The sequence below is a fragment of the Mirounga angustirostris genome, unplaced genomic scaffold, assembly GCF_029215605.1.
Source record: "Mirounga angustirostris isolate CCGP_5_RB_7025 unplaced genomic scaffold, mMirAng1.0.hap1 SCAF_16, whole genome shotgun sequence".
Lineage (NCBI taxonomy): Eukaryota > Metazoa > Chordata > Mammalia > Carnivora > Phocidae > Mirounga > Mirounga angustirostris.
The window spans coordinates 7477442-7495131 of record NW_026991724.1 but is presented as its reverse complement, the minus strand read 5'-3'; the positions used below and the strand labels follow the sequence as shown (position 1 = coordinate 7495131).

The window sequence follows — 17690 nt, the reverse complement described above, 5'->3', positions numbered from 1 at the left end:
ATGGTGCAGTCAAGGTTTTTGTCATTGACCCCTCCACCGCCCTGTGGCAGGTCGGTCTAGTTGGGGAGGGCTTCTTGAATGAGTCTTTTCCCACATTTGCACCATCAAGAATATCTTAAAAAACATTAATCATTTTTTCATTGCTCCCCCTCAGTACCCCAGATCTTAAACAGTGCTATGTAACAGCATTAAGTATCCATTGTCTCCCCGTTCTGTTCACCTAAAATATAATTATGATTAGCATTAAAAAGGTAAGGTGGAAAAAACAGGTAAAAGGGACTTCATCAAAATTTTAAACATCGTACATCCAAGGACAGCATTGAGAAAGTAACAAGTCCCAGAATGAAAGCGTATTTTCAAATCATATGTCTGACAAAGAAGTCTTAAAACTCAACAGTCAAAAACAATTTAAAGAATAGGCAAAAGATGTGAATAGACATTTCTCCAAAGAAGACAGACAGACAGACAGCCAATAAGCTCACGAAAAGATGCCCAATATCATTAGTCATCAGGAAAATGCACATCAAAACCTCAGTGAGATGCCACTTCACGCCCACTCCAACAGCAAAATAACAAGAACAGATAATAACAAGTGCTAACAAGGATGCAGAGACACCAGAGCTCTGGGCCAGTGGGAATGGAAAATGGCACAGTCACCGTGAAAAACAGGCCGGCAGTTCCTCAGAAAGTTAAATACAGAGTTAACCTATGACCCAGCAGTTCCACACAGAGGAATATAGCCAAGAGCACTGAAAACACGTTCACACACAAACTCGTACACAAACATTCGCAGCGATACTCGTCATAACACAGTAGTCAAAAATGGAACCAATACAAATGCCCATCACTGAATGACTGATGGACAAAATGTGGCATCTCCATACAAGGGAAGGAAGGAAGCACAGATGTGCACTACCCCATGGTTGAACCTTGAAAACACCATGCTCGGTGGAAGGAGCTGGTCACAGATCACATATAATACACTTCCATTTACATGAAATATCCAGAATAGGCAAATCTGTACAGACAAAAAGTAGATCTGTGGTCGCTGGGGACCATGTGAGGGAAAATGGGGAGGGGATGGCAGTGGGCATGGGGTTTCCTTTGGGGGTGATGGAAATGTGCTGGAACTAGATCGTGGTGATGGTTACATGACCTTGAGAATATACTTAAAAAATGTACATGTTAAAAGGGTGAAATTTATGATGTGAATTCTATCTCAATTGAAAAAAAAGTGAGTGAGCTGAGTGAATAGGATTCCTTCCAAAGCAAGGAAATTTGACACACTTGGAAAAGCCCAAGATATGGTGTTTGGAGTCTGGGGCTGCCCTCTGACTAAATCTGGGACCCGGATCAGTTTTCTGAAACTCTCCATTTACTGAGGTCTTCATCTGTAAAATGGGATAGTATCATTACTTGGTCATAAAGATCAAATGGATAATGTATGCAAAGTGATTAGCACATGGTGTCCCAGAGTCAAGTTTGCATGTGTGTTGGCTATCGTCACTGGCTCCCTGATGGAATAAAGAGAGAGCCAGTGCCCCATTCTGAATGAGAAGCCCTCTCCAGCCTGACCCTCCCCTCAGGTCCCCCCCGTCTCTCACCTCGGGGGTCAGTGCGTTGTTGTCCGAGGTCTGGCTGGACAGCAGGATGTGTGTGAACCCCTCTTCCTTGCGCACGACAATGTCCCGAAACCTACAGTTGCTTTCGTTCTGGCGGACGCTGTACCTGAGCCTCTTGTCAAAGACATAGTCCTTCTCTGCTTCCAGCTTCCTCTTCACGGGGCTGTGCAGGTTTAATCCCCCGTTGGTCAGAGCAGAGCCTTCCAAAATCAGATAACCAAAGTGAGAAACTGACATAGGAACAACCACACAAGAGGGTGATCACAGAATGTTCAGGCTGGATGTGGCTGGGACCTCCATGCACCCTCTGTTCTTGGGTGGAGAAGGGCCCAGGGCTTAACTGCTTCATCTCCAAATGTGAACTAGGACAGAGAGCACTCTCTGTGGAGGGCCCCAAGGGATGACCCTTGATCCCCCTCCCACACATCTACCGTGAGCCTCCACCCCTGCTCATGCGCCTTCACCAGCAAGGAACCCACTACTTTGAAAACTGATGGCCACAAAACAAAACAAACAGACCAACCAAAACACTGCAGCTTTATTCATAATCACCAAAAACTGGAAGCAACCAATATGTCTTTCACTAGGTGAATGAATAAACAAACTGGTACATTCATAGTGCGGAATATTATTCAACCATAAAAAGAAATTTGTTATCAAGCCGTGAACGTACACAAATGAATCCTGGATGCTATTTCTAAGTAAAAGAGGCCAGTGTGAAGGGCTACGCCTGGCACGATTCCCATTACACAGAATCAGCCAAATGATCAGTGGTTTCCAGGGATCAGGTAGAAAAAGAGGAGATGGAACGGGGGAAACACAGGGGATTCTGAGGGCGGTGAAACGACAATGATGAATGTGGGACATTAAACCTTTGTCAAAACCCAAAGAACTTTGCCGCACAGACAGTGAAGCTTAAAGGATGCAAATTAAAAAAAATAAATTTACAAGACTGGGGGAATCCAAGGATGGCACGCAGCATGTGATCAAAGAATCGAACTGTATGACCAACGTGTGAAACCACCTCACTGAACGGGGTAGGAGGCCCTCGGCACCTCAGAAACCCTAGGAATGACTGGAGTCTGTAAAACTAAAGCCAAGATAGCCCATAGAGAAAGTTTGTGCTCCAGCTGGCGAAGCCCATTCCCATGGAGGTGGATGAGAGTTCAGATTCTGATACCATTATTCACGTGTGCTGGAACTGAACGGTTAAATGAATGGATGGCAGATGGTAGGAGTAACGCTTCTCACAGTTGGAGTGGGAGTTTACAGATCAGCAAGGGGAGGGGGCTAGAAGGATCCATGTGGCTGTGGGTTCAGAGTGGAAGACATCAGCATGAACTCACGTTTAGCTTAACACAGATCCAGACGGTTACATGCGGACATAGTTACAGGTACATGTGTGTACGCAGGGCACTACACACACGTGTATTTCCTCCAACTGTCAGCTGAGAGGGCCCAGAACCATCAACACCCCAATAGCAGCGAGCATACCGAGGGCCCAGATGTTGGTTTCTGATACCATTCTCAGTAAAAGGAACCAGGACTCCCTGAAGAAATGGCAGATTCCAGGCCTGGGGCAGGAAACACACAAGATAAGCTTATAGTGGTGGAAAGGAAGGAAGTAGTAAAAAAATAAAAAATAATAATCTCTGCAGTGAAGAGACATGTCAAAAGGACAGAGGAGCCAACTGAAAGAGCTCCCAATGGCCAAACGTGCAACAACGTGAGCAACACAATAGACTAGAATTGCATTTATAACTGAAAGTATAAAATCAATACCCATGAGTCCATACTGATGTCAGTAAATAATCAAATTCATAAATAAATGGGGGGAGAAGAGACAAATACCCATGCAAAAGAAGTCCAAACAGTTTCTGTAGATTCTCTGCCTGCAGAGAGGTGGAGCCTAAGTCCCCAGTCGTTAAGTGTGGGTTGAGCTGGTGACTTCCTTCTGCACCACACAGCATGGAAAGTTGGGGGGCAGGGGTTGTAACTGGATGGTGGAGAAACCTGACTGGGGCAGACGGAGAAGCCAAAGCCCCTCAGCCAGGTGACAGAGACCAACATCAACAGTGATGAATCACAGTGATAGCGTGTGCCCTCAACACAATGTGTGGTCTTCCCCTCCAAAAAAACCTACATCCCCCATTTCTAGGCATGAGAAAAAGATCGAACAAAACCAAACTAAAGGGCACTCTATGGAATACTTCATCAGTACATTTCAAAACGGTCAAGGTCATCAAACACCAGGAAAGTCGGAGAAACCATCACAGCCCAGAGGAGCCTGAGGAGACATGACAACTCACTGTAATGTGAGATCCTACATGGGATTCTGGAACAGACATTAAGCAAAAACTAAGGAAACCTGAATAAAGTAAGGACTTTGGTTAATGACAACATATCATGACTGGTTCATCAACTGTAGCAAATGCACCACTCTAAGGTAAGATGTTAATAATGAGAGGGAGCTGAGTGTGGCGTATAGAGAAACTCTCTGTATTACCCTCCCAATATTTCCGTAAGTCTAAAACTGTTTTAAAAAGTGAAGTTTACTTTATTTTAAAATTAAGTTAGTAATTTTTTAAAGACCCCACAAAACAGTTCTCAGGCAATTCTGACATGCAGGCAGGTTTGAGAACCTGGACCAGTGGTTCTTACACTTGAACATGCATCAGGATCACCTGGAGGACTGTTAAAAATCCACCTGCTGGGCCCCACCCCAAACTGCTGCCACTGCTTCAGCAACCAGGCTCTGAGAACCAAGGTCCAGACAAATCAGGGGGTCATCCATCACTAGGCGCCTCCCTGATGTGCAGGTGAGCCCTCTGCTTGAACGCTGGTGAAGGTCTGAAGATCTTGCTGAGTGTCCCCATTGCTGCTGGGGGTGGTGGGTGACTGCCCCATGCAATCGGTGACCTGGGCGCTGCAGGGAGGTAGGAGGAGGGGGTACAAGGAAACACAGAGAGGAACTTACTACTTGTTGGAGCCTTCCATTTAGTTTTTGGCAGGGACGCTGGAACCCAACCAGAAGCTGGCCCCCCAAAGCCCACCCTGCCCCCTACTTGGGAAAATTACTGCGTGGACAGAGTGAACATGCCCTGGTGGCTGATCCTCTGAGATCAGCTTATGAGTATCAAGAAAGAGAACATATATAAAAGACCTAGGACATAGTAAGCAATGTATGAATGGTGGCTCTTACTTGCTTTATAATCATTATTGCCTGGCTCAGCACAAAAGTAATCCAGCAATATTTTCTGCATGAACCCTGTCTCCCCAACAATACCGTAAGCATCTTAAGGGCAGGATCACTGTCACACACAACACAGCCCAGCATACCTGTGCACCAAGAAGTCCACGGGAATTATTCTGTGGCTCCTGGAACCCTGAGTCACCCTGGGGGTGGACTCAGATCCTTACTTAGCCTCGTGGGCCTCAGCATCTCAAGAACCAAGTCCAAGGCAGGGAGCAGGAAATGACTCCCCGGAAGGACCCCTCCTCCTGCACGCCGGGTCCCCACCCAGGTGGGCGCCCAGCCACAAAGTGGCAGAGAAGCAGCGGGGCCTGTGTTGTTGGGCAGCTTCCCTGAAGCCTCCTCCTTTTGTACTTTTCCATTACTCAAAGCAACTGGGCTTTGTCAAGCCCCACGATGCGGGTAAAATGATTCAATGAACTCCGGAAAGTAAACGCCAGCATTTAATTAAAAGGCTGGTGTAGAGGGAGCTGTGTCTTCAGGGTTAACCTCAAAACCTTCGGCTCCTCGGAAGAGCTTCCTAATTGGAGTTCGCCAGGGTTTCTGCAGCAGCCCGGGCAGATCCATGCCCTGGCCTTGCTGGAAGAGGTTGGCATATCGTAGTAGGAGCTGCTCTTGGAGGGCACTGGCTCCCGCCTGTGGGAAGTCAGAAGCTCAGGGCTTGTGCACGTCAGTGCCTTCCAGGTCTGGGAAAGGTTTGACCAAAATCCTCCCGCCCCCTCCCCCAATCAAGTCAAGGCACTAATTAACAATTGCATGAGAGAGGAGGACAGGAGGCTTACCTTTTGTGAGCAGTTCTCTAGGTTGTCTATAAATTTCTCAACAGTCCTGTGAAATTGCTGGTCTTTGTCTATTTTGCAGGTAACGAAAAGTGAATAACTGGCTGGAAGTCACAAAGATTTTAAGTGGTGGAGCCAGGGCTGGAGTCAGCTCTCCCTCATTTTATTTGTTCATTTGAAATCTGATTATTTAGCACCTCCTATGGGCCGGCTAGATGCTAGATGATGGAGATCCAACAAAAATCAGAGAGCTAAGGTCCCTATCCTCACAGAGTTTGCTTCGGGTCGGGGAGATGAAAAGTCAACAAGTAAACTATTACCTAAAATTGGGACACATGAGAAAATATCAAGTGACGTGACAGAGAATAATGGGGGCAGGGGTCTCTGAATTCAAAGCCTGTGGTCTTTCTGCAAGAGCACAGGATAAAGCAGCCCCGAAAGGACCATCTGACCAAATAAACCACAAAACTACCTGAGGAAAACAGACCTCTTTATTCTCTATCAGGCCACTGGGCTCCCTCCTCTGATGGTGACTTGAAGGATGTACCATCTCTGGGCCAAAAAGAGGAGGAGAGCCTCCTTGAGAGCCTGAATTCACATCTGAACCTAAGTGGGTAACATGGGCCCTGCATTTTAGGAGATTCGGAGCAAAGCTGCCCCCCAGAGACCCTCAGGTGCTGGCCTCACACACAGCTGCCCTCAAAGCCTCTCCCCCTCTGTGGCATCATGCTTCCTGAGACTGTGGCGGGCTGACCGGGAAGACACCATGGGAACAGAACATGCTGGAAGCATGGAAGTGGAGGGCTTTGCAGCCAGATAGCATGGAAATTCCAGCCCTGTATTTGCTAACTGGGAGAAGCTGGGAAGCCACATGAGCTCTTGAGCATTAGCCTCCTTGATGAGAAGATGGGGCTAACAGGACCTGCTTTTCAGGGTTGTTTTGAGTTCAGTTAAAGAACCAATAGGGGATTAGCAAGTGCCTAGCTCATCTTAGGCACTTCACAAACGTTGGCTGAAGGACCCCAAATCATTCCAAAAAAGAGGAATTAACTGCTGAGCGCTCTTCCTCCCAGCCTCTAAGGCTGAGGCACAGACCCAGGCCAGGATGTGGCGTTCCAGGCAGAGAGAGCTGACCGCCCTGTGAATCCATAAATCAGGGGGAAACCCAACAATGGGCTAGCCTTCAGCCCCCCACACGCCTTCTCATGAGCTGCAAGGCTGGGCGGCTCACTCATCCACACTCTGTGCCCTCATTACCCATGTGCAGATTGGGAAAAAAACATTTCTGCCTCACAGGATTGTTGCCAAGTAAAGGAAGTGATGGCGGCTGCATTCCTGGGACAAAGGACAGTTTCCTTCCTTCTTTTCCCTTCAAACCTTCCCACATTCCTTCCTTCAGGGTAAGTACAAAGGAGTTTTTGACGTTAAGAAGGTTCCATAAAATCACGCTCTGACACAGCCCCTCTGCTCCAAACACGCGGAAGTGGCAGATAAATACCGGGCTCGTAAACAAGATAATCATCTCTGTGCATGAGAGGCAGAATGTCGACACAAAGCACTACGTGGGGCTGGGGGCTGGGAGTGCTGGGCAGGAAGCACACTCAGGGTGGCAGAGACCAGTGTCCCACACAAGACGGGAGAGGGGACCCAGGCCCAGGGCTTGACCCCAGGGGATGGCCCGAGGCCCCCTCTGTGAAGGCAGGCCAACAATAAGAAAACCACCTGCTGCCCACAGCCACAGCTTTGTTGGGAGCTCCAGGCCAGGTGGAGGCAAACACAAACTATCAGAGAGGGAGGGGGGGGAAGAGAGAAAGCAAAGAAAAGCAAAACACAACTTTCCCTCTTAACACGAGCCTGTACACCAAAATTCCAAAACCTGCAGACATCTAACGCTTAGACACCAAGCCAACAAAATCAACACTTATGACATGAATTACTCCAAAGAAGATAAAATGAGTATCATGAAACAATCTGACAAGGACTTTAAAACAGGAATGTCTCGAATGCTCAAAGTGACAGATGAAAGGAAAAAAAAATAGATTCACTGAAAATAAACAAGAAATTCTCAAACAAAAACAGAAGAAAAAAAAGAGTGGTAGTAAGGTAAAGAACAAATGAGAAGAAAAATGGCAAATGGGAGAAAAATATTTGCATATCATGGATAAAAGACTAAGATCCCCAGATTGTAAGAAGTTTTAAAGACAAGTCAGAGGCCCCAAATTCCTCCTTTAACAAAGAGTGGACAGAAGATATGTGCAGGCACCTACAAATATTACATGAAAATAGCACTTAAACATAAAACCTCAACTTTCTTGGATAATGCAAATTAAAATCCCAAAATAATGGAGTAAGAATTAAAACTATACTGAGACACCATTTCTCACCCACCCACTTGGCGAAAGTTCAAAATCCTGACACTCTGCTCTGCTAGAGAGGATGTGGGGAGTCGGCCATTCTCTTAATTGTGGGTGGAAGGCAAAATGGCATAAAAGCAATAGAAGGGAATTTGGCAACATGTGACAAAGCTGTTTATGCGCTTACTCTCAAGCCAGCAATCCAATTCTAGAAATGTGACATCAACATAAACCTCTAACAGTACAAAAATATATGTGCCTACGATGACTCCTTACAGCACTCTTTGCAATTGCAAAATATTGGAAACTATTTAAATATTGAAGCGTGGGTTGGGGACAGAAACTAGGGTGCATCCACAGGATGGAATACTATGCAGCTGTAAAAAAGAATGAACATTCTCTCTATGAACTAATAGGGAGTGGTTTCGAAAATATATCTTCAAGTGGAGAGAGACCAGGTGCAAAAGTACTTTACGTTTATTGTAAGAAAAAAAGGGAAAGAGATAAATCTGATTTTTTTTCTCAGAAAGAAACACAGGAAGAATATACCAGAAGATGATGAAAATACAAGTGGGTACAAGTCATTTGGCAGGGAGAATAGAGGAGAAGGGGGAGGGGAAGAGATGACACTGTTCTGAGTACATTTTTCTGTTTTAAGTCTTGTAAGTATATTAAAGCATGTCAAGAAAATAAAATCAGGGAGGATGAAGAAAAATAAACTGAATGCAAAAAGAAAGAGAGGAATCTAATCCTATCTCAAATGAATAACATAAGCACACTGGGGGAAGGTAGAGAACCAATATGAGTAACTTTTGAATGCAAAATTATGACTTATACATCCTCAAACAAACCTTGAACTCTCCCTAGTGGGTTTGTTTTCACAGCGCTTAGGGTGGAACAACTCCAGAACTATTTTATAGGCAGTATAGGGTTGAGCAAATGAGTAAATGTGTGATGTTGTGGAGAGACAGGGTTCACTCGATGGAAGAAGGGTCAAATAAATATGGAATGGGGATGGTGAGGAAGAAATCAGTGGGATTGGAATGGAATAAATTTGGACCATAATAGAAAAAACTGGAAAATGGATCATAGATTAAATTATTGTATCAATGTTAAGTTTCTGAAATTTCTAACTGTACTGTAGTGGCTTAAGAGAGTATCCTTTTTCTTAGGAGATACCCATACTGAATATTAAGGGATAAAGAGGCATGATGAATGTAATCCATACTCAAATGGTTCAGAAAAAGAATAATAATCTGTATATAATTTATAGTAACTTATCAATTATAGTAACTTATGAGTGTGTATGTACGCGAGTCTATATCTAAACATATATACACATACATATACATAAACATATGGAGAAAGGGCAAACATGATTAAAATGTTTTAAAAAACCCAGTGAATGTGAAAAGAGCCTCTTTATGATGTTTTCTGTAAGTTTTAAATTACTTTAAAGCAAAAAGTCAAACACACTTTTAAAAACAAATATCCTGCAAAATAAGAATCAAACTAAAATTCCATTCATGGGATAACTCTAAGAAAAGAATATTTGAAGAGGTAATAGCTGAGTATTTTCTAGAACTTAAAAAAAAAGGGCAAGTTCTTAGTTTGAAAGAGCACTCTGGTTACTAAGCAAGATGAAGACACAAATGATAATGAAACTGCAGAATGTCATGGGTAAAGAGAAGATCTTAAAATGTAGCCTGGAGGGGGAAAAAAAAAAATCACATTATCACAAAGGGTTTACAGACTGATAGCAACAGCGACAACACTGGCCTGGGAAGAAAAGGGAACTTCTGCCATCAGAATGCTAAGAAAACCAGTACCAACCAAGACTTTTATACCCAGCTAAAACAGCATTTAAAGGCCTGAGTATGTGGGCATTTTTCAGATACCCAATGCCAACAGCATTTATCTACCAGAGTCTGAAGGAATTACAAAGAGAAGCTTCACCATGTAAAACAGTTAATTCAGAGGAAGACATAGGACTCAAGAAACAAATTTGGTCTTAAAAATGTTCAAGATATGGGGACGCCTGGGTGGCTCAGTCGGTTAAGCGGCTGCCTTCGGCCTAGGTCATGATGCCAGGGTCCTGGGATCGAGTCCCACATCAGGCTCCTTGCTCAGCAGGGAGTCTGCTTCTCCCTCTCTCTCCCTCGGCTTGTGCTCTGTCAAATAAATAAAATCTTAAAAAAAAAATTTTTTTTCAAGATATGAAAAAAAATTTCATAAATGCAATCACTTGCTATGAAAATAATAAGCAAAGTCTTTGGTGTTTAACAACATTGGGTGTACAAAACAAAAACAAGATGTCCTATGAGAATTTAAAGCCAAGTAGTATCCTCCTTGCTATATCCAATAGGAGGACATCCTATTTGTTTGAAAAAAATTCATAGTTGAGCATGTACGCTAATATTTAAGAATACAAATTCAATATGTGGCTGACTTCCAAGTCAGCCTAGTGCGAGGGAACCTATAAAATGTGCAGTTCAATAAAAAAGCTTCAAAATGTCAGGGAATGGGGATGGGAGAAGGAGCAGAGAAACAGAATGCAAAATAGAAAAAAAATCCAAATATATTAATAATTGCATTAATCTGTAAGAAGATTAGGTTAATATATTAAAAGATAGAGATGATCAGATTGAACAAAAGATGAAAGAATCCAGATGGGTGAAGGATTCCTTAAGGAGAGACCTTTAAAGACAGAAAAAGTCATCTCAGCTCAGCTACAGGGAGGAGGAAACTGGGCCAATCAACTGAGAAATGGAGGGACGACTCCAAAACTATCAAGAAATGTTGTGCAGCTATCAATCACAGGAAGGAAAGGTGTGTCAGGAAATGCACTGCAGTTTGTAAGATACACAAAGAGAAATAGAAAAACAAGGCAAGCTGCATTGGGATGGGGGAGGGCAGAGGTAAAGGGCTGGAGGGGGCCACAGAGGACGGCACAGATGAGCAGTGGACCACAGGAGACTTCCATCACACAGTGTCAGCTTTCAAGAAACACGTCCAGTCCAGGCAGGGATCGGGGTCTCTGCCCAAATTCCCCACCAAGACTATGTCAAACCTCAGGTGCAGAAGGGCACAGGGAGGAAGGAAGGGAAAGTTCAGACAGATCACCAGAGGATCCCAACTGAGGGACGCACTATCCATGCTACTTCCACACTTACATGGTCTCTCTCAGGAACTCAGGCAACTCTTTGATTATCACGGGCAGCGGGGCTAGGAGAGATCTCTACACCTGCCCAGAAACATCCAAAATGGAGACTTCAGGGTCAGTACAGCCTCATCTTCAAAGTCCTTTCTCTCGATGGCTCACTATATGCAATACCTATATGTTGTTGGGTACTTAGTATGCAATTCACACAGCTTACCTCATCTAACTCTAACACCAACCCTGTAAGACACAATTTTATCCCCATTTTACAGAAGAGTAAACCAAAAGCCAAGGTCATCATGCCAATCAGACAGTGCCAGGATAGGGTTTAACCTCCAGCATCTTGATTTCAAACCTGATGCTTAAATCAAGCACCAAGGCTCAAATCTAACACTAGTCCTGGGCCATCCCACCGGTGTTGGCTCTGCTTTTCTTTAAGAGCCCAGTCTTTAGTGAACAGAGCAGGAAGGAAAATTTGGACATTAAACCTGGACAGGTGTCATGTGATGCTATTACCAAGCCAAGCTCATTTTGCTGTGTTATCATCATCTGTACACCTGCTTGATGCCCCCACTGAACTCTCTGGGGACAAGCCTGAGAGTTACTCACTTCGCAGAAGTCTGCAGGACTGAGCACAGTGCCTGGTAAACAGCAATTGCTCTATGAAGTGCTCATCAGGGAAATGAATGAGTGAAAAACAAATGGAGCAACTCCATTGTACCACGTGCCAACTTCGTAATTAACACTCCTGACGTTGGGATGCATTCCATATTCATTTCTCAATGTGCTGGTCATACTCCCACACCTTTGTACTAGTCTCGTGCGTGAAAACATTTGTTTTTTTGAAATCAGACTGATCTTACACCTAGATGACTCATATCACACCTGGCCCTTCTGCTTCATGGCAGCCAAGCGAGATCTCACCTTTCAGAGACACCCAGGGAAACAACACAATGTCAGTGCTATGAACTTTCCTTCCCTTGCACAGAAACTAGTAACACCATTCGTGGTCTGAGCCATCATAACACAGAAGGAAGAGGTCAAGAAACCGGAGCCCCTCTCTGTTCTGGAATAACCATGTGCTAAAGGCCTCACTCCTCTCAAAGCTGCTCTGCTGTTACCTGCTTGGGAAGTCTTCCAGAGCAGCTCATCCCTCTTCTTGTGGCTGTTTGTACATCCTTCTTCTTTTTTTTTTTTTTAAAGATTTTATTTATTTATTTGAGAGAGAGAGAATGAGAGAGAGCACATGAGAGGGGGGAGGGTCAGAGGGAGAAGCAGACTCCCTGCCGAGCAGGAAGCCGGATGCGGGACTCGATCCCGGGACCCTGGGATCATGACCTGAGCCGAAGGCAGTCGCTTAACCAACTGAGCCACCCAGGCGCCCCTCCTTCTTCTTTTACAGCCTTTACTCTCCCTTCTACCATCCACTCAGCACATAATTAGCGAGTGCCTAAGAGATGCCTGGCACCTGGGACATGGTGATGGGCAGAAACAGACAGGGATCCTGCTTTTCAACAGAACGTGCCGCCATGATGGAAATGTTCTATGCCTGCACTGCCGAATACAGTAGCCAACAGTTGCACACAGCTATTGAAATTTTAAAATTTATGTTTAATTTTCATTAACTGAAATCTCACCACATGTGACTGGTAGTCACCATATTGGACAGTGCAGGTCATCATGCTGCAAGATAATTATCTTGCATACCTTGTAAATCCTGACATACCTTTTCTGGACTGTCTGACTCCCACCTCACCTTCAGACAGAGTCATAAAGACAAGGGCCGTGTTGGTCATTCTTAAATCTCCAGGACAGTGCAGCCCAGCACAGAGAAATTGTTCAGGCATTGCTGAACCCAGTTAATGAGTGGATTAAGGAATAAGTGCTAGACATATAATAGAGGATCTACAGAAGTTTCCATCTCCTAACCCAAGGAGAGGGAGTGAGAAAAAGAGGCTGGAGAGCAGGATAGGGGTCTGCTACTGGCCCCATGGAAAGATTCAAGCCCAGGCATCACCCGTCCTGCCCATTCTCCCTATTATTCCAGTCGTGATCAGTGCCTCGGGAAGCAGATAGATTCAGAGAGGAGGGATGGCTGGGACCACCTTAAGGGCAAGTCACACTGGACCACCTTCAGCTACAAATTATGGCAGAGGGGTGGGTGGTAAGAAGGCTTAAAATAAACGAAAGAGAAGACTCATCAGTTCCACAGTTGAGCGAAACCATCACTTTGTTGACTGCAGGGTTAGGGTTTTCCAGCTGCAGTTCTTAGAAGAGAAAGTGATAGTTCTCGTGCATGAGAGCCATTTCCTGGTCTGTGGTTGACTCACCCAAGATCCCTAAAGCATTGTGGACGGTTCTGACAGCACCCCGAGAGGGGAAGGCGGGGGTGGAGGGGTGCAAGGTTTACACGTCCAGTGCATCAGAAGGAAGCAGACCCAGCAGTTGGGGACAGCAGTGTCTTTCAACAGAAGCATGGCTGGGCAGTCAGGATCTTCAGAGGGGTTGAGGGGGGGACCTGAAGTTGAAAACACCCTCTGTCACTGCACCCACTAGTGTCGCAAAGAGTTCAAAGTACCCAACCTGCCCCTGAACTCAATACGTGTGTGTTATTTCAAGCTGGTCACAGTCCCAGCCCCTGTCCCCAAGTACAGAATCCCTGAATTCAAGGGCAAAGTCCAAATTGATGAATTTTTAAAAATCATACTTAGTCATGTTAGCCATCATCTGGCATATTATAATGATGCCTGTTGACATGTCATGAATTTTAGGAAAGCTGAGGTTCCAACATTACTTAGAATTGCTCGGAGGGATAGAGCCTCCGCAAGAGGCAGAGTTTGTCCTTGACTCACAGACCCTCTGTCTCCAAGGCCATCCTTGCCCAGCTGCCTCCAGAGTTGACGGCAAGTTTAAATGAGAAATCTAATCCTTTCTGCAACTGGGATTTCTATTAAGGAGTCCACTGCGTATTCTCTTCCATAGCAAAGGACTACACAAAACACAGAAATGCACTCTGAGAAATGGACCTGCGGTACCCTTGACGGGGGGGCAGGGCTGGGAGGGGCAGGGCCGGGGGCGGTGGAGGGGGGAGCCCAGGCGTTTAATTAAGAGCCTTCGAGACAGCAGAATATTAAGGGAGAAGAAGCGTAGCAAGGAGGGCCCTCGCGGTAGATGGTGAAAGCAACTGTCAGAAAGACAAGGGAAAGGGGGTGGCTGCTGCAAAGAACCTGACAAAACATTAGCTCTCCATGTCACGTCCCCAGGAGAAGGGAGCGAGATGTGAGAACGCGGGACAGCCCGAAGTGGGGGGGTGACACTGACATAGTGAATGGGGGGGCGGGGTGAACCTGGTGCAGGACCCACATCTTACAGCAGCGAGGGATTCCCACTTTCTCCCTTTTGTCCGTTCATGCATCCACTCCCTCATTTGGCAGGTGTTTCTTAAGCACCTATAACAGGCCCAGCACTGCGAGGTGCTGGAAACACAGCTGTGAGCAGAATAGAGACCACACCTGCCCTCGTGGAGCTCAGGATCTCATGGAGTGAAGGAAGCAGAGAGCACCTACATGATCAGGTTGTGACCCTTACACGCCGAGGTACGTGCTGTCCATGAAGAAATAGTGCTCTACACGTGCAAACAAACTAGACTCCGACCTACACGGGGAATCGCTCTTTGGGTGAGCCACAAAGGAGGAGGAGAGGTCGATTGCCCACATGAGGGCTGGTGGGAGGGCAACACACACACAGAGCACAGGGAGACAGGTGTGGACAGGGCGCCAGGCAGGCTGAATTGGGTAGGCTTTGCAGGCCTTGCAGAGTGTGGGCTCTGCGAAGGACTTCCTCAGCCTCTTCCAGAAAGAATTCAAAAACACCCTCCTACTGCAGGCTCCACCTGTCTGGTTCTCCGGCCAACCCTGACAGCACAGGGAAATCCCTGGAGCTTCAGCCTCCCCCGCGGGGTAGACTACAATTGGCTGGACTGCCACATTCCTTGTGATATGGCTCCAGGCACCCACATGTGGATCCTTGGCTCTACAGCCCCGTGCCTTCCGTCAACAGCCCCACCATCCCTGCCTTCTTCCCAGCTCATTCTGGCTCCTTCTATCAGACTTCAACTTATGCCTCACCTCCTCCAAGAAGCCCTCTCTTTGGAAAACAGTGTGGAGATGCCTCAGAAAATTAAAAATAGAGCTACCCTATGACCCAGCAATTGCACTCCTGGGTATTTACCCCAAAGACACAGATGTAGTGAAAAGAAGGGCCATGTGCACCCCAATGCTCATAGCAGCAATGTCTGCAATAGCCAAACTGTGGAAAGAGCCAAGATGCCCTTCAACAGATGAATGGATAAAGAAGATGTGGTCCATATATACAATGGAATATTACTCAGCCATCAGAAAGGATGAACATGGATGGGACTGGAGGAGATTATAAGTCAAGCAGAGAAAGTCAATTATCACATGGTTTCACTTATTTGTAGAACATAAGGAATATCATGGAGGACATTAGGAGAAGGAAGGGAAAAATGAAGGGGGGGAAATCGGAGGGAGAGATGAACCATGAGAGACTATAGACTCTGAGAAACAAACTGAGGGTTTTAGAGGGGAGGGGGTGGAGGGGATGGGTTAGCCCAGTGATGGGTATTAAGGAGGGCACAAAACAATGTTATACAAAAACAATGAATTGTGGATCACTACATCAAAAACGAATGATGTATTGTATGGTGACTAACATAACATAATAAAATAAAATTAAAAAAAAAAAAGAAGCCCTCTCTAACTCCCTGCCCAAGATGGCTTAGGCATCCCTACCTATAGCTACTTCAAGATCATCTGCTTATCTCTCCATGGTACTAGGAACTAGAGTTATTTGTCTCAATAGTGCCTGGTATATCACAGTCACTCGATGAGGATTGGATGAGTTAACATCTATTAGAAAGGAGTGATACGCACAATCTGTTAAGTGCTCTAAAACGCAAGTAGGAAAATACAAAGATCCAGTTAGAAAACCGGGAGAGGTTTGAAATAACAGGAGCTAGTATTTATCAAATGTCTACCCTAGGGCAGGTAATATTCTTAGGGCTTTCTGTGAAGGAGTTCACTTATTCTGTACCCTAGTCCCATGAGACAAGACTGTATCTGCCGTTTATGAATGAGGAACTTGGCCCAGAGAGGCTGAGCCACTTGCCAGAGGCGACGCAGACGAATGCCTTGGTCTACCCACCACACTGAGCGTTGGTGGCCAGACGAGGTTCGGGCCACTAGCAGGGAGAGAAACACCCCCGGCAGGAAAACAAGAAGAGGCTCATGCTCATTTGTAAACTGAAATCACAACGACGGAGCTTGGAAAAGCATGACGAAGACTTGGCAAGAACTAGGGTGGGCGAAAGGGTGTCTCTGGAGGCAGCTTAAAATGTCTTATCAGAGGGAGGACAGTCTGGACACTGGAAAACTCTGGGCAGCTCAAAGGGGAAGCAGATCCACATGCCTGACACAAATGGGTTTTTAAGTTAAAACAAGATGTTCTCACCATTTCCAGTCTTTATTTGGATGTCACCTTCTCATCGAGGCCTCAGATTCTTGTTCTGTGTGTGTGGTGTGTGTTCCTTTTAATCTGAGGCCCACAGGGGCATCGCTCACTACGAGCCATTCCTGGAACGCCAAGTCAGCATCTGTGGAACCACTACAGATGTCTCAGAGGCAGGCCCCAGGGGTGCTGACCAGACTCATGCCCCAGGACACAGGGAAATGTGTGCTGGTTTGAACTTAAATCGCTGCAGTGCCTTTTTTCCTTCTTAAAACTGTTCATAGACCTCTTTTTCCTTCTTAAAACTGTTCATAGACCTCTGAGAGTGTTAGCATCGCTGGGCCTGGCACCACGCCCCAAGTCCTACCCTTGGCTCCCTGTGTCTCAACCTCTTTGACTGAGCCTCTTTGACTGACCTAGAGGCAAGGCCAATCATGGCAAACCTTGTTGTGTGGCTATGTTGTTCCATTGCTAACTCAGAGAAACGCTGAGGGGAATGAATACTATCCGGTATGCTGGACACAAAGAAGGAGCTCAGCACCGCCAATATCATAATCATCAAAGAAGACTGGCCTTTCGTCCGAGTGCTGGGGGTGTGGGGATAAGCCATGGGCCTGGGGGGTCCACCCCAACGGGGAGGAGGAGCTTTTCACCAAAGTTGGCAGGCTGATTTTCATTTCTGTTCTGAGACCCTCTGTAGACAATGCACCCCCTCACTGCTTGTACCCTCCAGGGGGGACAGGGTGGAGGGAGCTTCCACTGCTCACCCACTTGCTTGGGTTCACCACTGATGAATGGCGGCTTGGGAACAGTTCCTAAGACTTGTTTTGAGGTAGTTGAGAGGGGAAAAGAATATCTGAGCTGACAAGGAAAGTGATGAGTCGATTTCCGAATCTTGACATCAGATTCTCTGGATGCCAAAAATCAAATCCAGGAGTGGGGAACTGACCACAATGTTGATTTCCCCCTTGGACTCGCCATGGGTCAGGTGACAGT

The 17690-nt window shown here is 45.9% G+C and overlaps 1 protein-coding gene across 1 annotated transcript in view; it reads right to left on the bottom strand.

Moving 5' to 3' along the window:
• The window catches only part of CDYL2 (chromodomain Y like 2), a 155158-nt gene that overhangs the window by 25721 nt on the left and 111747 nt on the right, over window positions 1–17690 (bottom strand). Inside the window, exon 3 of the mRNA XM_045890692.2 lies at window positions 1605–1822. Coding sequence (XP_045746648.1) covers window positions 1605–1822 — 218 coding nt within the window. The remainder of the gene's footprint in view (window positions 1–1604; window positions 1823–17690) is intronic.